The sequence below is a fragment of the Asparagus officinalis genome, unplaced genomic scaffold, assembly GCF_001876935.1.
Source record: "Asparagus officinalis unplaced genomic scaffold, Aspof.V1 AsparagusV1_Un858, whole genome shotgun sequence".
In the NCBI taxonomy this organism is placed as follows: Eukaryota; Viridiplantae; Streptophyta; class Magnoliopsida; order Asparagales; family Asparagaceae; genus Asparagus; species Asparagus officinalis.
The window spans coordinates 12,522-37,829 of record NW_017973117.1 but is presented as its reverse complement, the minus strand read 5'-3'; the positions used below and the strand labels follow the sequence as shown (position 1 = coordinate 37,829).

General features: G+C 34.9%; 2 protein-coding genes across 4 annotated transcripts; one reads left to right on the top strand and one right to left on the bottom strand.

Moving 5' to 3' along the window:
• The first annotated feature begins 2,982 nt into the window (after positions 1 to 2,982).
• LOC109828222 (protein DETOXIFICATION 45, chloroplastic) lies at positions 2,983 to 16,735 on the top strand. Of its 3 annotated transcripts, XM_020395250.1 has the most exons (15): positions 2,984 to 3,638; positions 4,746 to 4,882; positions 5,993 to 6,136; positions 6,213 to 6,391; positions 6,469 to 6,604; positions 7,808 to 7,904; positions 9,811 to 9,911; positions 10,934 to 11,097; positions 11,489 to 11,560; positions 11,713 to 11,829; positions 11,902 to 11,997; positions 12,109 to 12,230; positions 12,660 to 12,717; positions 16,271 to 16,388; positions 16,559 to 16,735. In XM_020395250.1, the coding sequence occupies exons 1-14, from the start codon at positions 3,361 to 3,363 to the stop codon at positions 16,352 to 16,354; spliced, it is 1,785 nt and encodes a 594-aa protein (XP_020250839.1). In that variant the 5' UTR covers positions 2,984 to 3,360; the 3' UTR covers positions 16,355 to 16,388; positions 16,559 to 16,735. The 3 variants fall into 3 exon arrangements, with proteins under 3 accessions (XP_020250841.1, XP_020250839.1, XP_020250838.1); XM_020395252.1 differs by having other exon boundaries at positions 2,983 to 3,638; positions 4,758 to 4,882; positions 16,271 to 16,735; XM_020395249.1 differs by having other exon boundaries at positions 16,271 to 16,735.
• Positions 16,736 to 17,394: 659 nt separating this feature from the next.
• On the bottom strand, positions 17,395 to 24,393 carry LOC109828223 (carboxypeptidase B2). Its single transcript, XM_020395253.1, has 11 exons — positions 24,146 to 24,393; positions 23,797 to 23,854; positions 23,577 to 23,687; positions 23,328 to 23,465; positions 20,763 to 20,832; positions 20,618 to 20,673; positions 19,808 to 19,933; positions 18,424 to 18,563; positions 18,269 to 18,341; positions 17,821 to 17,895; positions 17,395 to 17,735 (listed from the first exon to the last, which is right to left on the bottom strand). Exons 1-11 carry the CDS (start codon positions 24,295 to 24,297, stop codon positions 17,436 to 17,438), a joined length of 1,299 nt encoding a protein of 432 aa, XP_020250842.1. The 5' UTR covers positions 24,298 to 24,393; the 3' UTR covers positions 17,395 to 17,435.
• Positions 24,394 to 25,308: the final 915 nt, after the last annotated feature.

Sequence of the window (25,308 nt, the reverse complement as noted above, 5' to 3'; positions counted from 1 at the left end):
AATTCATCAAATTCTCTTGATCACATATGCAATACGCTAAGGGAAATATACCTTGGTTCCCATCGTATGCTATGGCCGAGAGGAGAATACCTTTATATCGATCCTTCAAAAATGTACCGTCCAAAAATAGAAGGGGTCTGCATCCACTCAAGAAACCTTTGATGCATGCAGCATAACAAACAAAGAGTCTCGAAAACCTCCCCTCATTCTGGTCAACATGTATGTAACTGCCGGGATTTGTCTCTTTTACCATGCGCTCATACCTAGTCGTGTAAGAAGAAACAAACCAACAAGTTAACATGTTATCCGTGTAGCTTAACAAGCGACCAAAAAAAGCTAACACATTATTGGGGTAACTTAACAAAAGTTAACATGTTATTTACAAGAGTTAACATGTTAGTCGTGAAACTTAACATGTTATCAATGTTATCAATGAACTTAACAAGGAACATGTTAACTATTTGTTTTAACAAGAAAACTTTAAAACTTAACAAGTTAATAATAAAGCTCAGCATTTACCATCGTAGTTGATCATACGACTCATATATATCCCCGTAAAGCTTCTCATGTGCTCTCTCTTTCCCCTACCATATCTTACTGTAATCAATTCTAAGGCCGTAGTTTGTGAGGAACTCCTTTTGCACATCAACGGGTCGGATTTCTGGACGGACCTTCAGGAGTGGTTGTAACTGTGTTGCAATGAATTTACGGGATGCCCTTGAACGACCTGTATTTTGCCCGTACTGCCCACAAGTATGTTCATTAACAAACTTCTTGATCGATAGTCTATTTGCATTCTTAACAGGTGAAGCAAACAACATCCATGGGCACTCGTAAGTTTCTTTATATCGGCAATATACACGGATACGTTTTGGTTCGTTCTTTTTAAACTCATAATCAAACATTTTGGCCAGAGAATAGTATGTCAGCGCCAACCTTAATTCTTCAGCACTTTCAAATTCTTGACCCTCTTCAGTTAATGCATTATGCCACCAACCAGGAATCATTACTGTGTTGTTAATAATGTCATCAGAACGCACTACATTGCTACCACTGGGATTATCAATTGGAATTCTTTCAGAACCATGATTTGCGGCAGAAGTACTATCAATAAACTTTGGCTTCAGTGTATTCATAATGCTGCACAAATATAATTGGTTTTTCTTAAAATAACAAATAGGACTTGTACTTAAATAATGCAGTACCCTTAAGAGTTAACAAATATGCCCTAAAGCTTAACAACCTTCGGTAGAAAGTTAACATATATCAGTTAAAAGCTAACATTTAACCTGAAACAACTCGCTATGTTATCATTTCCCCATATTTTACTCACGCAATTCATAAGTTTTCAAATAAATTAAGTGTAAATATAACTTACATTTCAGGAGGTTGCTTCGGGGTGTTCTCACATCTGGAAACATCCACATCTATATTAGCTCGAATATGGATCTCCAGACACCCGATATTACGGTTGTGCTCCACCATACACTCCATATCATCCTCATTCTCGATCTCAAAACTCAGATCAGGGATCCTTTCAGATTTATAAACCATTGATAGCGCATTATAAGGAACCTTCAACCTCTCAGCCACGTCGAACTTAAACTCAAAAAAAGAGGTTGCAGAAGTTACCCTTGAGAACACTGCTCTCTCACCCAAGGAAACCATGAAAATAAGGGGGCTCTCCGCCATAAATGAAGGGGATTTAAGAGGAGTTATGAAGGGCACTTTAGGACAAGTAGGGGGCTGAAGATCATAAGCCCTAACCGCAAAGATCTGCCATTTGCACCATAAATACACTCTCTTCAAAGCCGAGTGGGTTAACATGAGATATAACGGAGGGAGCGCGCCAAAATTTCCCCCCAAAACGACCATCATCTCGCCTTAAATGCGACGGAGAGGTTTCGCCAGCGATCGGATCTCGTTTTCGAGGCACGGAGTTGAAGGCGGGGGTATTTTAGGGAGGCTGGGTGCAAATACATGTGTGAGAACTGCTTTTAGGGCTCAGTTATAATTTTTTGAAAATTTAAGGACTTAGCCACATGGGCCAAACTACAGGGGGCTGGGCTACATTGTATTTTCAATTTTGGGGCCTTGAAGCAATTTTTCCTTGTTTCTTTATATATAAAGAGAAGAGAACTAAAAAGGTGATTATTAGATTTTATTTATTTAGTTGTGGATGACTAAATTTTTTCTAAAAATGTTTATCAAATTTTTTATTACTAAAATTTAACTATAACTAAAATTTTCTAACTATATAGATATATTTAATTTAATAATAATTCTAATTATAGATAGAAAATAAAACCATCACATAAGAATTCTAAATTTAACAACAAAAAAAATTATGACACGTGGTATTGTTTTGTGTGTTTATGAGTCCTTATTTTATGGCTTTAGAACTATCACCAACATATATAAAAACGATGGATTTGATACACAAAGTTTTCAAGTTAGCGCTAATTTGCCAATTTGATAACCTCGAAGCTTTGATTTGTTCCTCACTTTTCCCAAACTCCAAAATTAAATTTTTTTTAGGATATCTAAGGAATCCAAAACTTGTGTTTGATTTGAAATGATAAAGCAAATAATAGGAAAACATATCCAAAACTCATGGTTGCTTTATTTTTAAAGAATAAGAAAAGAACCATCATAGAGAGAGGAAAAACTGAGCTGACAAATATGTCAACTTTCTAGCCCATTTCAAGCCAAAAGATAAGATTTGTGCTGTCCAAAAAGTCACCGTTTTCTCTCTTTTTAAGAAACATTTTCTTAAAAAAATTTAAAACAAACTCAACTTTTGGAATTCTATAATGACCAAAAACCTACTTCTTGATCAAAAATGCTGGTTTCCTAAAATTTTGGCCCAAACAAACAGCCCCTAAAAGAACTTTTCTCAAAACTTATATTCGATTGTTTTTCTTGTTGGACAGATTGATCTTATTTCAATAAATATCCGACCCGTTTGCCACCATGTGCTGGACATCGGGCAATTTGAACCCGGTTTGGCTCCAATCCGGGTCGAGCCGCACGCCATCAGGCGGTGCTCCTCCATACGGTCATCAAATTTGTCGTCAGTGTTTGCCACCGCCCGTACGCTTCGGAATTCTAGGTTCGGTCCTTTGTAGTCATCCCTCAGCACTGCAGGCGGCGTTTTCCTTGCATATTCCTCTCTTGGGCATTCTCACAAACGCCTTCTCTGCTTGTTTTGGTTTTCGAGCGATTGCTTTTTTGGGCTTGATTGGTATCTGCAATACTCGGAGTTCTGATAGATATATTTCATTCGGAGGATTTCTTATTATTACCTTCTCTGCTATATTCTTCTTCTCCTCCTCCTAACTGCCGAGCTCGGGGGCGAAAATGAAGGCCATGCAGCAGTATAGCCCTTTTCATGGGCCAAAGCTTGGCGTTTGCGATGGAAGAGCGACGAAGCAACAAAACCCTTGTTCAGAAATTCGTGGTTTCAAGAAAATGGATGAGGTTAAGAATTCCTGTTTAGCCTCCAACCGTGAAAAGTCGTTCTCTTTGCCGGTGATTGGATGCCAAAGGCGAAAATTTCCGATGGTTAATTGCCAGTCTAATGAAAGATTGGGCCAAGTTAATGGGCATCCTGCGGGGAAAGCTAAGGAGGAAACCTTGTAATCTTCTGAATTATTCTTTAATTCCACTGGGCAACGATTTGTTCTGACTCTTAAGATTAGGGTGTACTTCTTTATAATTCAACACTCGCAGCTAAGTAAAAGATTGTAGATTTTACGTCAGACATGTCTATTATTTTCCAAATTATTTTTTGTGCTGAGGAGGCAAGAATGTTGGACACATTACTTAAAACAGACACATTGCGACAATATATGACTAGAAATTGTCTACAAAACGAGTTCTACAATCGTTATCATGATCGCCGCCGCTTGACCGATGTGATGTTTCTTATAAAGCATCAGACACTAAGGCATACCAAACTGTGAAAAGAACACGAGGATACTGACTTCCTATTTAGTAACACAAAAAAAGAGAGTTGGTTTCAAATAATGCAGCCAACAGAGACCTGATTTTTTGCAGGAGAACATATATATATCTACCAAAACAAATGGTTGCTTCTGACTTGACACTCAAAATTTTGATAAGCAGCTGAAGAAAACCGTACGCTTGATGTTGATATTTGTATCTGCCACCGCGTGGTTCTGAAATAGAGCCGCCCCTTGCGACATATTTATAGGTTAAGTGATTGTATTTAATTCTGTGTAAATGCCACGGTATGTACAATAGCTAGTCAAATTGGCTTACATTTTACTGCACAGTGATGACAGGATGATAATGTGTATTACCTGTTTTCCAAGTTATTTAAGGCTTATTTCTTTAATCTTTTGCCTTCTTATTTGAGGTGTGATCTTTCTAAGGCCATATAATGGGGGCACTATTGTTTCTTCTAATAATAGATTTTTAGTCATACATATCATGGATTTTGCTTGATTAGTTTTTGTGTTTAATGCATCTTTTTAAGGTTTATGTATGAACATAAATTGAATGTATGTGGCACAATGGTCTGTACTGACATAAAGATTTTGAGTTGCACCCCATGCTGTTCATTCAAAAAAAAAAAAAGATCAGTATCACAATAATGCTGATTTTCTAAAATAGTATTGACCTTCCTTTTTGTATATTCTTTATTTTATTATTTTGTATGTAGCATTATCCTGAATGTTGCGTGCATGATTTATCAGTCTCTTACTTGCTTCTGTGACAAGGTCTGGTTTTAGTGACTCGATTCTGCATCCTGGGAGTGTCGGTAGAGAACTTACTTCTCTTGTTATACCAGCAGTCATGGCACAAGCTCTTGATCCGTTTGCTCAGCTGGTGGAAACAGCATATATTGGCCGATTAGGTATCCCCTTCACTTGCTGGATCTCATTTTTGTTTTGTACACCACTATACAAAATGAATGCTTATTTCTATATTTTCGATTACTTCATGAATTTTATTTTCTCTACTATGTTACTATGTAGACTATTAATTTCTATGAAGCAGTTTGTAGCCTCACTTTGTGTCTCATTCACTATAAGCATGTAGAGTCAGGTTGTAGGTGTCATGTTATACTATAGTCAACGGTTACATGTCCAAGAAACCTTTTTTTTTTTTAAAATCTGAATTGTGAGTTTGTGACAAAGTTTCCATTATAACGGAACCTAGCAGATGTTACTTCTCTTAGGGAGGGAGCAAGAATCCGGTGGTATCGTCTTCCACTTCATCCTCACCTGTCAGGATTGTTTGACTGATTCCATTTCTCTTACATTAACCTCCTACAAGTCCAATTTTTAATTTAAATTTGCGTTCCCGAATGACCTCCTCAGAAGAAAGAAAGAACTACACTACTAATCCTACACTACTACTACACTACAAGAGAGAGAAGATTGGGTCCATTCTCTTCAACTTTTTCCAAAATTGATGACTTATCAATGGAGCCCACACTTCTCTCTTGTACTGTAGAAGTAGCGTAGGACAGAGTAGTGTAGTTATCTAGGGAAATTTGGACTCTTGATTTTTGGTTGCATGAGTATAAATTGCTTCCTACAGACGGTAGGTTTACCAACTAGTCAAGTGATTCTCAAGGTTCTACAGTGTGGCCCTTTCTTGCTTATATTTTATCTGGCATAATAGTTGTGCACCAACTTCTATAGGATTGCTATTCATAAAGTTTATTCCTCTATGGATATTTCTCGACTTATGGTCATGCTTCAGTTTTGATCCTTTTCTATGGAAAATATTCAGATGATGATGATGACAAGGTTTTTTCTTGGGTAAATATTTAGTATACATCCCTTATGCAACTTAATTTAACATGTTTGCCTAATTATATTTTTTTCACTGATTGTAGTTCTAAGTTGAAAAAGGCTTTATTACATATATTTTAGATATATTTCAGTGCATATTAACTCGATTTACCTAAGTTCTATTTATAATCATATGTTTGATTCTGGTTCTTTTTGTCTGAAAGGTCCATTGGAGTTGGCTTCATCTGGTGTTTCGGTTTCTGTCTTCAACATTATATCAAAGCTCTTCAATATTCCTCTCTTAAGTATTACAACTTCATTTGTATCTGAAGACATTTCAAAAAATGCTAGCAAACAGTTTGAATCAGGTACATGAAATGAAGTTAATTGGTTAAGAAACAATGGAATATTCTCTAGGCTGACTTAAGACTAATAATTCTACAGATAAGGGCTTCAAAGTAGAAAGTTCTGAGCATAAACAGGTTTCTAGTAAGACCACGGTGAAACTGGAATTGCCGTCAGTGTCCACTGCTCTACTCTTATCTGTGATAATCGGTAGCACAGAGGCGTTAGCTTTGTTTTTTGGAGCTGGATTTTTCCTCAACATGATGGGAATATCACCTGTAAGTTTGTTTCTACCTCTGGTGTTATGTTTTCTTCTCTCTACTATGCAATGATTCATAAATTCGGTTTTGAACAGGCTTCGCCTATGCGCAGTCCATCACAGCAATTTCTTTGCTTGAGAGCTTTTGGGGCTCCTGCAGTTGTTGTTTCTTTGGCAGTGCAAGGTGTCTTCCGTGGTTTCAAGGACATGAAGACCCCTCTGTTTTGTGTAGGCGAGTTTTTCTTTCCTGTTAAGTTGTTGTATTGAATCTCTGAAAAACTTATCAGTTAGCAACTTAGCATGCTTGTTTTAGCACTTTGGGTATACATATTCAGTCCCTATGTTGGAAGGTTTGGGAAGCTTGTAGTGCCTTTATCTCTTTTAATTCTTATATTTTTCGTTTGTTTCATTTTCTCAATGTGCATGCTGAGATTTACTGATCTGGAAATGGTTGCCATTTCTGAGACCTTTTCTTGGACTTTAGCACCTCTTCAAAAATTACTCCCCCCTATCCCACCTTTATGATGTCAAAACCCAATTATGTTCACATCTCATGCTGACATGTTTTAAAACCTCTTCTTTTTGATGTTAAAACCCAATTAAGTTCACGTCTCATGCTGACATGTTTATAATAGGATCCTGAAGGGACAACATTCCACCCCCATTATCAGGCAAAAAATATTTTATTTTCTGGTCTAGCATATATGGTTGGCCAGTAATGTTTTCACAGGAAAATCTACTGTTTTTATGATACCTAACAACTGATTCTTGCAACCTTGCTATAAGTTTGAAGAGGTAGTTATGCCAGTGATATTTTTATGGCTATTCTTTTTGTGCGTGTGAATGTTTGCACACGTGTATGGGATAAGAAGTCATTGCATTCTTAGGAGGTTATAGGCGCTACTATTGAGGCTAATGAAAGAAGATTGCTATCGCAAGCAACAGAGGCCACAAGGTGCACCAATTAGGAGAGGTGATAGGAGTATAATTAATAGAGCAAAGAAGATTATAGGTAAGCCTAAGTGAACTTTGGTTGGAAACAATTGAAAAAGATATGATAGTGGTTTTTCATCTATTTGTGAACTGTGAAGGGTTTCAAATTCTGTAATGGTGTGACTAGTACCTGCTTTCCATCTCTACTTTTGGATGATGATTTTGCTTCTTGTGCGGGCTTTTATACCTTTTTGTTTCTGATTAATATGTTGCCACACTCTTTTTCAGATAACTTCTTATTTAAAATTTTTTTTGGGTATAAATAGGGGGCTCTAACCTTAGTCTAAGTTGCATACTGGCATACTTCTCTAGATGCCAAGCTTGCAAATTTGTTATTTGGTTATTTATTTGAAATATCACTCTAGATTCTATGACCTATCTAAAGTTTCAGGAATTTTATTGTGTTTCCTTTGTCTCATTCAAAAACTTAATGCTCTTGCAGGAGTGGGTAATGTTTCAACCGTGGTTTTACTACCTCTGCTTGCATATGCTTTTAACATGGGCATAACAGGTGCTGCTATTGCCACTGTTGCATCTCAGTACGTTATCTATTCCAGCAGACTCCAATAAGTTTTTAAACTTTTGTACAAAACAACTTCTTGTAGATAGTCTAACTTGTGTTCAGAACAACTTCTTGTAGATAGTCCGGCATAGTCTTTATTCTACTCATTCACATTTAAATTGATACATAATATTCTTCGTACTTTCATCCAGTTACGCGTCAATGTAATTGTAGCCTATAAATTGATGGGCTTTTTGATTTGTTGCGTCCATGGTGCTACGAGTTACATGATTTGTCATCATAATACACATCATTTTTTCCTTGTTCACTTATTACAATTGAAGAATGATAGTGATATTAGTACATTACTTTGAGCCCTCAATAGATCTCTAGTTACAACAGTATTAATTTATTATTAGTTAAAAGGATAATTTCTTGCAGTGGAATCTATTGAATATTAGGTTAATTTTAAGGAAAGAGAAGGATTTCCCCCCACAAAGAAGTTGAGGGATTATCATCGATTGAGCTGTTAGTGACTAAACAAACTTATCTGCCCTCATAACAGACTCCATTTTGTTTTTTCTAAAATAAAATAAGACGGGTAATTTCACAAACCCACTGGACTTTGGGTTGTTTTCCATTATTCGCCCTAAACTTTATGAAGTAGGGAAAATCCCCTGACCTTGTTTCACTAAAATACTATGATAAACAATGGGTTAGTTTAAGTTTGTCATGTGCTTCCTACATGACACGTTTTGTACACTTTTTCTCTTATCTACTTTTTGCCTTTTACTAAGGGAATTTTCCGGGGTTAGGATTGATAATATTAGTAAGGGCAGTTTTAGATCTTTTGGACTTTTACCCTTCATGTTAACAGTGTTTATGGCAATTTCGAATACTTCAGGGAGTATTGCATAATTTTGAATGTTCAAAGGTGTTTTCTCTAATTTATAATAAAATTTAGGAGGGATTTATGCAAGACCCCGAAGTTCTGTTGGGGGTGGGGGGTGGGGCTGGGGGTGTGAATTTTACCCAAATAAGAAGAATATATTCTGTTTTCCTCTATATCTGGTTTTCTATGTCAATGAGCTGTTTTGCACATTGGTGATTGCTGCATCCAGCCATTATGGCATCTTTGTTAGCAATTTGAATATATTACTAAGTGCCCAACTTAGCATTATATTGTACTAATTAATATTTTACTACGGTTCATATCATTCATTTAAATCTTAGAGCTGGTGTCATTTAAATCTTAGAGCTGGTGGTGCTTCTTTTTGGTTGTATTCTACATGGATTATGATTATATGTCAATTAGTTTCTGTTGCTGTTAGATATATTTTTCCAATGATATACAAAGTCTTTGTTGTTGCTGTATGCTTGTATGTACCAAAGATATGAAGAAACCTTTAGTTTTTTCATATTAATACTCTTGTATGTACCAAAGATATGAAGAAACCTTTAGTTTTTTCATATTAATACTATTAGTCTTGGACTCTTGGTTCCAGGTAGGACCCATAAACTTTGGATGCAATATCGCAAAATGTAGAAAGTGTAGCCAGTAATTCATGTTATAGTCTTATCCCCTCTACTTTAAGATTACTTGTCTTATTTTGAGCATGTTTCCCATCCTTAAATAGCCTTTCTCCAGTGAAATGCAGTCATCTCTGGCCAGAATAAAGAAAGGCATTACTTTAAAAATATGGCTAGCTGAATTGCAAAGTTCTGGCCAAGGCAACTCCTAAGAAGATTGTATGTTGATCTCAATTATATGTAGTACATGTGATGAACCATTTTAAGTATTAGAAAGTTAATATCGACAAAGTATTGCACCTTGATGTGTATCTTTAAATACGCAAGAGCATACAGTAACCAATAGTATGTTTACTTGGATCCTGCATCAGCTGACATTTGCTTTTTGTCTTAAAACCTCTTAAAATTATCAGGTATATCACTGCTGTGTTACTCATTTGGTCTCTCAGTAAAAGTGCTGATATATTTCCTCCTAAGCTAAAGGACTTACAGCTTGGTGGATACATAAAATATGGTGAGACTATTTTTTGAAAAATGTAAATTGTTTTCTATGATTGTCTCTTATTGAAGAAGCGTTTAGTGCTGTGGAGTAATCTTGATTTCTATTTGTTCACAGTTTCATCAAATTCTGGGATGGACAGAGATGTTTATCTTACATCAATCATTAAATAATGTCAATAAAAATCAGTCACTAAATTGCATCAGTCGCTGAATCCTCATTATCAAGAACACCTAGTAATATTTTCTCTCATAAGTGCCAGCAGGTGATCGTTATGAAGAGACATGCCTTCTGAACTGTACAGAAATGTTTGTTATAAAATTGGGCAGTATTGTCGAATCCTTCCCTGCTGTTGTTGATTAAATGGTTTGTGGTGTTTAACTTGCCCACACAAAATTTCTTGAAATTTAAAAAGCATTGCAAGTGAATGCAGTCGGCTACTGAAACCCTCTTATTAAAAAATTCCTCCATTTTCTCTGGCTTATCATCTTGATATGTATGTAGCTTTAGTAATTATGCATTTCCTGAATGTGACTATTTGACTACAATTTCTTGGAAACATTAAATTTATGTTTTCCTGGTTAAGCAGCCATATCAACTTCAAGAGGTTTCTGTAGCATTTTAATCATTAATGACTCCATTGTCTTTTCTCAATTATTTGATTGCCAACACCTTACAGGAGAAGAACAATGAATCTTGTTTCTTTTATGACATTGAAGCAGGACACAAAGATGTTTTTTGATTAATATCATATCAAATGGTTGACACTACTTGCCTTTTTTACAATTTTATATGCGAGCCACACTTTATGAGTCTTTCCTTGAAACCGCTTTCCTTTTCAGAAGTTGCACTTTAATAATATTTTCTTTTTAGGATAATCTGTGCATTACTGGTTGCAAAGTGAAATTTTACAACTTCAAGTAGCTTTTTTATTAGTAGTGTGAATATTTCTTTTCCCACTCTCAGTCATAATATCTTAACAATAACAGCTTTGAACTTATTGTGCCTTGAAATTGTAATGACTTTTATTCTTTTAGGGGGGTTACTGCTCGGGAGAACATTAGCTGTACTTATAACTATGACAATAGGCACGTCCATGGCTGCTCGACTTGGGCCATTGCCTATGGCTGGTCATCAGATATGCTTGCAAGTGTGGATGGCTGTATCTCTCCTTTCGGATGCATTGGCTGTTTCTGCCCAGGTTTTTCTCTTCTTGAACTGGAAGACATTTTTACCTAGTTCATATAATTATAGCAATATCAATGAATCCTTGCAATTTCTTGCTTTATTCTACCATATTATCATTCTTGAACATGCATGCATGAAACCCGCTAGTGAATTGAATTCCTCTTTCCGTTGCCTATACAACAATTGGCTATATAATTAGAAACTTAAAATAATATAGTTTTGTCTTGTGTTAACTCTAAAAAGTTGGATGTGAATTTAGCATGTTAGAGTGTAGGCATTATAAAGTGGTTGCAGGGTATAGGTACTTAGTCATGCCATTTTGAGTTCACTTTCATGGCTTTTCTTGATCTTGTCATTGTTAATTTCAGATCATGTATCTGTTGAACTAACTTTTCATTTGTTAGGCACTGATTGCAAGTTCTTTTGCAAAATCGGAATACAAAAGAGTGAAAGAGGTTACATACACTGTCTTAAAGGTGATTTTACTCTGGTAAAATTTTGATGCTATTACTAGTACAAATATATGGTACACATGATTTCTTGTTTCAGTTTTGTATCCTTCAAGGCTTCTAGTAGCTAATATTGTATTCTTTAATGCAAAAAGTTTAACAAAATTCTACTTGGCCAGACAGGGATGTTTGCTGGTATTTCCTTAGCTGTAGTTTTGGGTGTATCCTTTGGTAATATTGCTGAATTATTCACCAAAGATGTACAAGTGCTGCAAATTGTTAAATCTGGTCTTCTGGTAAGCCCTTGGACTGGATTTCCTTTCTATTTTTGTTTCTAATGCATTAGCTATGGTCTAAGTTTATTTCAGTTTGTTAGTGCCAGTCAACCAATAAATGCGCTTGCCTTCATTTTTGATGGCCTCCATTATGGTGTTTCAGATTTCTCCTACGCAGCTTTTGCTATGGTATGGTGCATGTTTTTAGCTACTTGATTTATATTCTGTACATTTTCCTGATTTGTAAATTTACTTGTACCTTTTTCCTGACATCACTAACATATTAACTCTATTGGCTAGATGATATCAGGAGCTATATCTTCTGTAGTTTTGTTGTCTGCTCCGCCCTTTTTTGGTCTTCCGGGAGTTTGGTTTGGCTTAACCCTTTTCATGGTTTTACGCACTGTTGCAGGATTCCTAAGGTAAACCTTTCTTAGTTCCTCTTTGTCTGCATGAGTTGAGTTATACTCTTATCTGAACTTTGGTTAGCTATTTCCACTGTTTTCTACTGTCTACCTATGTTCATTGTTTATATGCTGTCAGCATTGCTACTGGATTATATGCACAACACACAGGCTGTAGATGATTAAGTTCATTTATATGCGTTATGATGGTTTAGACTAGCAGAAGCTTTTGTAGAGCTTAGCTGGCAAAGGGTTTTAAATATTAGAAATTATTTTTTATTGGTTCTTTATCCATTTTCTTGAAACTTTTTTGGCAATTATAATATCCAATGATTCACTTATTTCTATTTAAGTTAAATAGGTGGTATAACAAATTTTCCTCAACGTGAACAGCCTTCAGAAGGACAGAAATTTCTCTGTTTATATGACTGTTAGTTTATTTTGCAGATTAAATTGGAAAACAGGTCCATGGTGGTTCTTGCAGCTTGATGCTCAGATCTTTGAGGTTAGTGATCTAGCTTCTTGATAGTAAGGATAAACCATTTCTATTTCTCTAAATTCATGAATTAATGGTTGTTACTATTTCTCTAAATTCATGAATCTTCTTTTAACGATCTAATGATGATGTGATTTTGTTTATGGTTGACATAATGCAATGGTTCAGAATTAATTATTAACTTGGTATCTGCAGGAACCCATTTTATGGTTAATGGATAAAGTAATCTTGCAAGGCTGTCCATATCTTCTATCATTAATTTTTTTTGTTAAGGCATCAATATTTAATGATAAAATCCACATTACCTACTCTTTTTGTATATGTTATGTCTGCGAAATTTTCCATTCTATGCAAGCCTATTACTCATCATTTTTCAATTCTTAATTCGAGCCAAAGGTAGTTATTAGACCCTAATGCCACTAGGAAAGAACCCTAGAGGGGCGTGAATAGGGTTTATGTTAATCTAATCTGATTTAAATACTAATTGAAACTTACTAACAAATATCCTAGCAAATATGATATGCAACATGATATATATACAAAGATAAGTAAACTAAGCAATGGCAAACAATATAGTGGATGAAATAAACAAGATGCAATAGACGATATAAGATGAACACAAAAATAAATGCGCCAATGCAAACACAAACAAGCAATATGATCACGGAGTTCGGAGCTTTCGTCCTACGTCTCCGCTCCTCACTCCCGGAGAGAAATCCACTATCACACCGGGTTTTTAACGCTCACCCAAAAACGTTTACACCTCACACTCGGTTTTCTAGCTCACCAAAAACTTTACAATCAACACTCTTGCAATCCCACTCTACACCCTCTAAGTGTTGATCTCTAGCCTGTGTCTCACTCAAGTGCTCGGATTTACAACCTCTCCCTATGCTTTACGACTGACGCCACTCCTCTTGGGACGATCCTATCTCTCACCACACACTCCTCTCGGTGTACAAGTATATTACAAAGTGTAACTCACAATGAAGACACAAATACAAATAATTTATTCTCTACAATAGATGAGAACTCAATGAAAGCTCACACTTCAAGTCACACAATCTCACAACCCCAAAATATACTATGTATGAAATACTAAAAGCTCAATAGGTTGTGTGTGTAAACAAAGAGTAAAATCAAATATAAACTCAATTTAATCTAGCAAAAGTAAATATAACAAATTAAGCATAAACAAGCTAGATAATGAGTTTAAGAAAACTTCTCTAAAACAAGAGTGGAGGGATGTAGATTGAAGCCCAAACAAGAATGGATAATCTCCTCTTCCTCTTGTGAAAATTTCTTCACAAAACAAACTTGAAACAAAACTTCAACAAACTTTAAACCCTTGTAAAACTTGATTAAAACTCTCTTTTTTGGTAGCTAAAAATAGTTATGACAAAGGAGTATATATAGGATGAAAACCAAGCCAAAAAACCAAAAAAACCCAGCAAAAAGATAAAAAATAGAAAGATGAAAAAACTAGTCATTACAGCATCAGTCGACTAACGGGTTCGATCGTTGACTGATGAGCTGACCGTTACAGGCAGCTCACAGCTCATCAGTCGACTGAAGACCTCGTCAGTCGACTGAAGACATCATCAGTCGACTGAATAAAAAATAGAAACTTTTTGCAATTCCAGGCGATTTGTTCAGTCGACTGAACCCTTGCATCAGTCGATTGATAACATAATGTCAGCCTGTTTTGAATAATAAAACTGAATTTTAAACTGCTTTTAAAAATAGCAAATAAATTCAGAAAATATAAAACTTTAGGAAATGTTTATAAACATGTTACAAAAGGAATTTTTAGAATTGTACTTCCCAATTGTAAAATCTTATCATTTTTTAAAACTAGTTCAAAACATGAAAATACAAAACACATGTTTTTGTCATTTTGACTTAAATAAATTTTTAAAACTTTATAAAATGATTTTATAGACTTGACATAAAATATAAATTGTTGTTAGTCTATAAACAAGAAATATATTGGTTTCTCAAAATTATATATTTTATTCATTCTTTCAAAACCAATGAACATGAATTCATACCAAACACATATAAACATGAAACAAAAATGTATTTTCCAATTATATTCATTTGTTTCATATTTAAACTAGAAAACCATAAAACCAAAATGTGTGTATATATATAACTATATACTAGAAACCAACAAAATGTGTGTGTATATGATATTGAGCTTAAAATACCAACACACATAATATAAACTCTAAACTAATTACCCAAGCTTGAAGAAGGTCTTCAATGAGCACGACTTGATAAACTAGCGGATGAAGCTTGAACTTGAATATTTAACTTGGATTGCATTGCTTCATTCCACTATTTCCGTCATCCTCCAATGGATATGATCGTGAATGCCCGATTCCATCCAACCTCCGATTCATTGTTTGTCTAGGATAAATAAGAAAACACAAACACTAGACAAACAATATTAGTCGTAAATTGTTTGTTAAAACACCATCAAAACAAAAAGGCCAACAGTAATGTCATATTCATGTATTTTACATCTGAAAAGGTTATATTCCGGTGATTGTTATGTTTTCAGTGATACCGGCTCAGCTAGTCTTGGTTTCTTCTGGTTTCTATACATCCTATTGGCTCATTTCTATTGGATGTATGATGGTACTTGACTTCTCATTATACTCCGTCGCCTGTACCAACATCCTGATGTTTGAGGAATCTTGGTTTATTAATAACTCTTTAAAGTGATGGATATTTACTCCCACATATTCCTCAAATGTACTAATTATTAAATTTATAAACTTCCAGATCGAGTTCACTCTTTGTTCAAAGCATCAGGATGTTTAAAACAGCTCACAACCATTAGGATTATTTACACATATCCTCTGAATTGGCTTTACCTAGTGCAGAATGTACATATTTTACTCTTGTAGCATTCTTTCAGATCACATAGTCATTTGGCATCATTGCGACCCATGTAACATAGTCTCCGAGGAACTTTCTGCAGCATTTGTCGCATTGATTTTATGCACCAAATTGTTAGGTTAAAACCTGAAATATGCGTTAGAACTCCTCTCTGTTCATTTTTAATGATTGGGTGTTCATAATTAAACTCCAACCTGTGCATTCTGATGTGTAAGATGCCAGTGCCCAAATTTAAGTGATTAGGGGATTAGTATACTTTCTTTCTATCCATTACTTCGTCACGAAGGGGCAGCCATATTAACAAGTTATTATAGGTCTATGAAAATGGAAAAAGAGAAGCATTGAAAAGGGCTGGGCTTAAATATTGACTGTGTTGCTCCTCATATCTTGCCTTTTCCTGTTGAACTTGCCTTTCAAGTTCTACGAGTCCGGTAAAATATTGCTATTTGCTATTGTATCTTATTAGTATTTGGAATATGTTTCCCTCTTAGTTTTCTTCGTAACTACATATTCTTACTTGACAGCAGACATTCTAACATTGACTACTTCTTGCTTAAGTATGGTGTTTGTAGCATTGATATGTACCATTCTTTTTAGCAACCATAGCAAGTTATGAAGCACTGCTGATAATTCATGGCGATTTTTTTCTTTGCAGTCTCAATTGCTAGAGTCTTCAGATTCAAGCTTGCCTGTGGAAGCAGATCAAATGCAGAGGGATTACACACACTCCACAGAATGATACTTTTTTGCTTCTGGCTTCAAAATTTAACCAAGTATGCTTACTATTTTACACTTTCACCAAATAGAGCCTTAAAGTTCAGATATCGTGATGTTAGTCGGAGAAAAATATGGAATTTCTCTATCATCTCTAACTTTAGATATAACATTCGGCAATTTTCTTCTCGTATAGATCTCTCATGTACATATTGTTGAATTGACTCAGATAAAGCCAGATGGAAGTTAGCAAGCCCATCAGTTTGTAAAATTTCCTTCCAGTTCGAACATTTTGCTTCAGGCACATAAGCTTTGCCCGTACTGCTTGTCGCATATTTTACAATGTTATATATATTTTGAGATCAAAGCTGCTGAAAGAAATGCATTTCTATATTGTTATTCAAAATCCTGCTTTAATTATTATTATTTATTATTATTATTCTTTTTTACTTCTTCGGAATATCCAAAACCCAGGCTCCTTGTTTTTCTGAAAGAAGGCGAATTTTTGAAATAGAAAGTAAGCCTCAACCTAGATGTGTTGTGAAACTTATATGTGATTGAAGTGGAACTTCATTGTGGGATTGTTTCGAAGGATAAATGGATAAGGTTACCTGCTGGAATTGGCGTATGGAATATATTTCAAGTTTCAGATAAATTTAGCTCCAACTTTAACAATTAGAAGCATGACTATAGCTTAAGATTTAAGTTAGCCAACTCCATTCTATAACTGGTAATCAGATAAGTGTTCGCTCTTATATTTTCTTCTTCAAATAAATAAATAAAAAATAAAATACAAAGCAGTAACAAAAACTTCTTTGTAATGAATTGCTGTGAGCTCTTCCCTTATGTGAGTAATAGTAATGTGATCTTTAATGCATTAGTCTTAGCATTTTGAAAATTTTATAGTTTAGTACGCTAAGGCCCAAGAAATTGAATATTGGTCTTGCAGTAAGCATTCAGGTCAGAACATGACTGTTAGAACTTTGATATATGGCTCAGGGACCACCAATTTCAAACAGCAAGCATTGGCTAGAGCTGAGAAAAGTTAAAGAACAGATGAGCATATGAAACTAAAAAAACATGAATAACCTTCCCATTATCAAAATTCAACTCAAAATGCTTGAATTTGTCTGTATAAGTTTGCTCTTTGAAATCCTCGAACAAAACATGAACATCAACAACACAGACGACAACAAAAACAATCTGAAGTAAGTTCTCAACTCTTGCATCCCCAGCTCAAGCCCATCCATCGTCTTCCTGCTGCCTCTATTTTCTCCTACTAAGCTCCCATCAACTACATTTCCACCTATAGATATCCATTTCCCAAGCTCTTGAGCTTTCTTTATTTCATCAGGACCCGTTTCGAATAACTCAATGAATGCCTTGCTCCAATCATTGAGAACCCTCTGAGAGTTGATTTTTTCATAGTGGTTAAACAGAAGTTGCGATGTATTATGAAAAGATGTATTCATTCTATTGAATTTTACGTACCTTGAAAGTGGTAGTATCAATTGGATTAAACATTTTAAAACAGTCCTTTGAAGAGGCAGACTCATCCCCGTATATCTGCACAAAAATTAAAAATATAAACTTCTCCATACAGGGATGTGTAAGCAACCCTATTGCTGGCTGTGTCTATAGAAAAATCATACAGAAAGGAAGGAGATACATGACATTTATCACACTACCAATTCTAAATCAGTATTATCACTATACAATACTGGTGCAATCAGAGTAGTGTGTCAGTGTATCAGTGCAATCATCAACACTGTATCAATGCATGCAGACACTGCATCAGTGCAAAGCATCAACTATAAAGTTTACTTCGGATACTTGTCATGATCTCCTTCGTTTCTATATGATTTTTTTTTTCTACGGAAGACCATCAAATTAATTTTCTGAAAAATATGAATAAATGCTTAGCAATAGCAAAACTGACCTCAAAAGTGAAAGACACAGGCACTTTGGCAACATCATACATGTAGTCAGTTGTAGTCCCATGGGCAAAATACCTGGAAAAAACCGTAGTTTGTTAAAGGTTATCCTTATTCTGTTCTGATTTGATCTCTCATAAAAGAAATAAATGGTACAAACCCAACAGCACCGCCACCCGACCCAACTACACATCTGTCTTGGAAATGATGATGGTTTAAGTCTACAAGCACAGATTTCATCAACTTTGACGTAAATCCCTCCGGGGTACCATTTTTGTGATCATAAGGCATGAACAGAGCCTGGCTATATAAGAGCAGCACCAAGTAAGATAATAGAATTAACAGTTATCTACAATATAAATGTTAAAGCAGCAGAGCACCAATCCATATTAGCATTAGCATTATGTGATGGAGTTATTTTTAGCAGGCATTAGACATTAGTCAGATACAGGTTTGAAATTATGTGTTTTCTTTGATTCTCTAGCGAGTAGTTTGAGGAAGTAGCAACCACTTCCCAAAAAATAATATGAAACACATAGTGGACTCATTATGCATCACAAATGTCAATAGTTGAGTGTATTTGTTCACTCAAAAATCATAAAGTTTCTACCGAGCAGGTTCTCAACTTTTCTAGCACAGACACAAACTCAGAAAAAATGTCTACCAAAGTGACCCCTGTTTTTCTTTCATCCCGACATTTGCATGGTGTCATCTACACTGCTCTGGAACTTAGACAACCTTTCCTAATGCCTTCTTGGGCTATCCTTCACCATTTAGTTTCAGTGCAACAACTGACTTTAAGATATTTTTTTTCATGTGATGCTTGAGTATTTGCAGTCCTTGTGCCACCAATGCATTTTTCCCCCCGCAAAGTTTTCCCATATATAAAATCATTTCCTATTGATTTTTTTTTAAACTTGTTTTATTTATTTATGTCAACTAATATAAAATCCTCGATGTCCTCATAAATGAGCAGTCCAATAATCAATGATGTCTGGGCTTTCTAGTTGCAAACTGTTTTGAAAGCATATTCTTTTTTCTGATGTTCCAAACTGAGTCTACCTATTGGGTCCAACCATAAATCAAGACTCAAACACTGGTTCGCCAGAGTAGCACAATCCTCTCGTAACTTAAGTTTCATCTCTAACGATATCATTTCCATAGTACTAACACCAAAATCAAGATACAAGCTGAAAAGGATAAGCCTATTAACTTCTTAAATAGGAAGCATGAAATGATTAAGAAGGCTTTATTGATTAGTGGAGCATTATGCTAATTAAAAAGATATGATAGTTAACGAACCAAAGAAGACTAGAAATTGGTCTGTAAGAACAAATTTTAAAGCAGATCCAGTTGGTTGACAAGTTGAAAAAAAAAAAGAAGGTTAGTGGTGTAATGAGGATTAGAAGTTGGTCAATGGAGCCATGAGGGCTGGAAGTGGGTCTAATTTTAAATATCCGAGCATGATTACAAACAAGGATTTTTGATAATGTAATTACAAGGATTATAAAAAAATGGAAATTGAAAAGATAAATGTATCTCACCTCCATTCCAGAGTGTACTGTCACCCATATATGTGGATCAAATGATTTCGTGATCTCACGCATAATTTGAGCCTCAGGTTCGCTAAAAGGAGCGACTCCCGGATTTTCTTCATAAGGATCATAGTCCTTGAGAAAAAATAAAATATAAATAAACATCACGTTATGAAGTAATGCACTACTACACAAGCTTTGATCAGAATTAAACCACAATAGCAACTCTCATAGTTACAAGTTTCAAATAAACATAGTATTAAATTTATTAGACCAAAATAAGAATGAAAGACCAAATTCTGATTTTGGTACGTTTGAGTTTTATCTACTTTCAAAAATGATTTTGAAGATCTAATTATCTGCTCCATTGTCTATTCCTAACTATATTTCAAGTTCCACAAAGAAATGTTTAGTTAACCTTCCATTAAGACGGAATAACATTTATGACACACTTGCAAATCCTAAGTAATAAGAATTGGGGGGAAATTAGCTATAAGAAGGATTTGGAGACTAAAAATTAAAACTAAGGGGGTATATACTGAAATACTCAATTTAAATGTGAACTGGAGGAGTTACTTCCCTATATGAACCCTAAGTAATAAGATTTTTTTTTTTTTTTTTTTTTTTTTGGGGGGGGGGGGGCTATTAGAAGGATTTGAAGGCTAAAAATTAAAACTAAGGGGGTATATACTGAAATACTCAATTTAAATGTGAACTAGAGGAGTTAGTTCCCTATATGAATAACTGATACATACAAGAATAGTTTTTGAGGGCCTAACTTTGGATAAATCATCAAAATAAGGAAAAAGGAGAACAAACCTTCTCTTTTTTGCCCCAATCCACACTCCAATTTCTGTTGAGATCAACTCCTCTTCCTGGAAAAGGAAATCAGACAATTTGAAATAAATGTATATGGGAGTGTTTTGCGTTTCTATTTAGTAAAAAAATTTGCAAATCTTCCAACCGTTCCTCCTCTCACAGAGATCTCCAGTTTCAACGAGTTTACGCCCATTTCTGTTTTCCATTGGCACCACCTAAAATAAATTTATGTCATTCTGCATATCCAACTTGCCAAGAACCATGAGATGCAATGAATATACAAAGACAACCCACAAATATGCTACAACATAGCCTTTTATCCCAAATCTTTTGGGATCAGCTATGGGAATCATATTTACAGACTCATTTCATGTAGAACTGACTTGACTTTATGTCGCGTGTCAACTACAGAATGCACCCTAACATATAAGCTGTATGATTTAAGTAATTAGAGAAAACAACTTGTCAGTGCCAATATATAGAACAAGTAAAAACATACACATGCTACGATATAACTATAAAATATCTAGAAAAAAAAGTATCATGAATTATTATGAGTTGACTTAGTTACTAATATCATGAATTATTATGTGCCAGAGAAATATATTCAAAGGAACCAAAATACAATATATGAGTTGACTTGGTTACTAAACATGATTATCATTAGTTTCCAAAGGAAGAATCAAGATAACTACAGGCAAGGATCAACAAAAATATACTCGAAAAATATCAACATATTTAAGAGCTAGGAAGCATATGTTATGTGTCCAAGAACATGATTATTACCTACATGCAATCCACAAACCATTCAACTTGGTGCAATAAGTGATATTATATGGTAATAGAACTTTGTCTGATATGAATAAAGCATACCTGGATAAACTTTTTTGAACTTAACAATAACATAATATCCTCAAATCACAAATATGGTAAGGACTAAGGAGTTTGGTTGTATAGACCATAATAATTACTAATGTATACAGATTCTTAATATTAGCAATCATAATCAGTTGCAAAACATATTTCTAAGAATATGGTCTATGTACCTTGTACACGGACACAGAGACAAGACCATAACATGGATAGGGAGATGGGAATTTTAATAAACTATGACAAGAGGATATGAACACAATGGGGGTAAGGAAAATTTGTAAAAAGCGGGATTTCCAGATGCATGTACCAGATGGACATATATACATAAATCTGGGAAATAAATATACATATCTGCGAATGAAAAAGTTCAAACAACAAGAAAAGTCTGTCCCAAACTTTTGAGGCTGCCTACATGAATCAGTCTTCCATTCATTTTTGCACCTGTTATCCATTAATTGCCAAACAATATGATCCATAAACCATTGTTGGTTTCATAGCTTTCTGCATATTTTTCCTTCAATTTCATAGATATTCTATGGTAAAATAGGACGCCATATGTGCTTCTCCACTTTAACAATCATGATTTGATTTAATGAACAGCATCGGCCTCAATCTTACCATTGAACTAATTGATCTTAAATAGAAAAATTAGTGGTCCTAGATATTTCTTGACTGTCAATATGCAATATGCATGCTTTTTTTTCACAGTTTAAGTAAACCTATGTTTTCATTCAGTCTAGTTTTGTGCTACTCATTTTAAATGTTATAGATTTGAGAGCTTTTGGCCACCTTTTTACTTTTTAAAAGAACTCTCTTGTCTAATCTCATCATATAATACTATGTTGTCAACAAATAGCATGCAGCACAAAACAATCATCTTGAGTATGCCTAATCATTGTTTTAAAAAGTCTCCGCCTAGTTCGCCTGGGCATACGTCTAGGTCAAGGCGGTGCCTAGGCTGTCTAACTAGCGCCTAGTGCCTGAGCAGTACTTAGGCTGCTCATCTAGGTTTTGGGTGTGTTTAGAAGAGCATTGTTTGCTTATATGGATTGTATCCTTTAGACAGTGATCGTGATTTCTGTGTTGTAGCATCCACATCCTACAACCTCCTTCAAACTCTTTTAACCTCTAAATATGAACACTTCCACTACCTCCTCTGACCTTCAACAAAACCTCCTAGACCACCACTTAAATGAAGAAAGAAATCTGCCTAGACACTAGTTCGACACCTAAACTTTCTATAACATTGACATTTACTATCAATTATTATAATTTAAAAATAAAAAAAAACCTTCTAGGCTCTAGGCGTCGGGTCCAAGGCCTAGGCCTCATAGTACTTTCTATAACATTGTTAGTTATTATTTTGGCTATTTAATATTTAAGTATGCATGATTTATTGTGGATCTAAGATTGCAATCTTTTTTACAAATTTATATGAATTTAGTACATATTTTTATCAATTAGTATAATTAAATAATTTAAAAAATAGTCAAACGCCTAGGCACCGTCTAGGCGTACGTGCTAGACACTAGCTCAAACGCTTAGTCTGCCTAGCGCCTTCAGTAACATTGTGCCTAATAAGTTTGTTCTCACCTTAGTCATTGCTTTATGATATCATATATATCTTTTGTCGCTTTAATATCCCTAATGCTTCTATCTTTTCTAAAATCCATGTTAAACAAAAATGTTACCACTTGTGATCTAGATCGTTAAGTGGCAGATCATTGGCAAAAACTCAAATGAACATAAACATATAACATGTATATAAGCCTTTAGATAGCCAGTTATTGTCTATGGTTGAAACAGGAGTGCATCAAACACTAGAGACTATACTCACCTTTATCACAACATTATTCAGTATGCTGTCGATGGAATCCATATTCATGCCACGCACACTAAGTTCCCCAGTTAAAACAGAAAGAAGATGCAAAGCAAGTTCGGACGTTATAAGCTCTCTCCCATGCTGTCCAAAGCTCTGGAGGGGAAAAAATGAGTGTTAAGCCAAAAATCCCGACCATCAAATAATCATATAATAATTGAATATAGCTTGAAGAAGAAAATCAACATTGCCAGCAATTGAACTCACAAGAAGAATCTTGAACTTCAAACTGTCGGGTTTTCGCTTCTCTACACGATCATATGTAATCACCAATATCTCAGCAAAATAGCCCCTATTTCCTGCTCTGATAGTTTCAATCTGTCCAAAATCACCAAAAAAAATTCACATTTTTGAATTGCAAAACTAATCGCAACAATAATCACCATCAAGATAAGAAAACTAAATGAATATTAAATGAATAGCTTACATTTAACACATCAGGGTGCCGGCCCACCAGTGAACTAATTTCTCTCAACAATTCATCACTGCAAAAGGATCATCTTTGAGAAACCCGTAATCAAGAACAGTCACTTAAGCTTCTAGTCAATCGAAATTAAATCAACTAGCTGACCAAAAGCTACCAAGAAACCAATTTGGATCAATTTCAGCAAAAGGGTAATACTGTCGGATCCAATCCAATATCCAAGCTAACCCATAAAAATAAATACTCGCAAGAATCAAGCGGCAAAATACACAAAAAACCCAATTGGGTTTTGTCAAAATCTAATCAAAATTCGAGATAAATAAACACGAGGAGATCTCAAACAAGACTTTACCTCGAATGGTAGAGATCTTGTGGGATTTGAGTGATAGGAGACAAAGAGGAGTTCCCGCCATGAACAAGAATTGGGCTCTTCAGGAAAGCTTGGAACAAAGCTAGGAAGAAGAAGAAGAAGAAGAAGAAAGGGAGAGAGGATAAAGATCGCATCTCGGATGTGAGAGAGAAGGGGGGCAGAGAGATCTCTCTCCTCTTTGACAGTCGGTTCGCTTTTTTCTCATATCATAGTTTTATCCTTTATTTGATGATGATGCTTAATTGATTGATTAATGGGGAAACCTTTGATTATAACTATAAATAACAAAGATTAAGGTGAGAGTGATGATCACTGACAAAAGAGAAGCTGTCAGCAGGTAATAAAAAGCTGTTAATGGCTTGTGTCTGGATCCGGACCGAGCCTCAAAGAAACCATGGGCCTTATGTAGTTTTAAGCCCAAATATGAATGTTTATTTTTGGAAATTGAGTCCTTTTGTATTGTGAAATTAGTCCCCAGTTTAATTTGTTGTTTTCAAATTCAGTCTCTCACATCATCACCGAGGTTACTATTAGATCCTGCAATTCTTAATTATAAGAGCAAAAGCAAATCTTGTTTCAGATGAAATTCTAATGGACGACTTAATATAAAAATTTGAATCTAAATGATGGACAATGCATCAAAACAAAAACAAAAAAATTGTGGAGGACAATGTATGGCTTAGACGGGAGGATAGTTTAACTTTTTTAAATTAATACCTTCAATCACAGCAACAACAACAAGATATAAGAACTAGAGGGCCTAATAATACAATTTTGATGCTTTAAGGGTTTAGTTATAAACTATTAAGGACTTGAGGGGCTATCAGTAAAAGCCCAAGATAAATTGGGAGTACAATTTTTTTCTTGTCCTCATTCTAGACCTAAATACTTTTTCTAATCTTTTATATTAGACATCTAAATCTTTATATTTTCTCATTTACATCTTCAACTATATTCTTCTTAAGTGATTTTGCATATAAACCTCTTATATCTTTTATAATTGCAATCTTATCCCTCAAATCTTGATATTTACACCATTATCTCTCAAATCTCTCACATTGGATGAGAATTCTCGTCAAGTTGGGACAAAAATACCCTCTTCTTCTTTCTTCCCTATTTTTATCTCTCTCAGTAACTTTGGCGCC

What these genes read in the sequence shown, in the direction of transcription:
- LOC109828222 (XM_020395250.1), top strand. Translation starts at nt 3,361, where the DNA reads ATGAAGGCCATGCAGCAGTATAGCCCTTTTCATGGGCCAAAGCTTGGC. An exon ending in TTACATACACTGTCTTAAAG is followed by an intron (nt 11,561 to 11,712) that starts GTGATTTTACTC and finishes CTACTTGGCCAG; the next exon opens with ACAGGGATGTTTGCTGGTAT. An exon ending in ACTGTTGCAGGATTCCTAAG is followed by an intron (nt 12,231 to 12,659) that starts GTAAACCTTTCT and finishes TTTATTTTGCAG; the next exon opens with ATTAAATTGGAAAACAGGTC.
- LOC109828223 (XM_020395253.1), bottom strand. Translation starts at nt 24,297, where the DNA reads ATGCGATCTTTATCCTCTCTCCCTTTCTTCTTCTTCTTCTTCTTCTTC. An exon ending in TGAAGTTCAAGATTCTTCTT is followed by an intron (nt 23,466 to 23,576) that starts GTGAGTTCAATT and finishes TTTCCCCTCCAG; the next exon opens with AGCTTTGGACAGCATGGGAG. An exon ending in ATTGGGGCAAAAAAGAGAAG is followed by an intron (nt 19,934 to 20,617) that starts GTTTGTTCTCCT and finishes TTTTTTCTCAAG; the next exon opens with GACTATGATCCTTATGAAGA.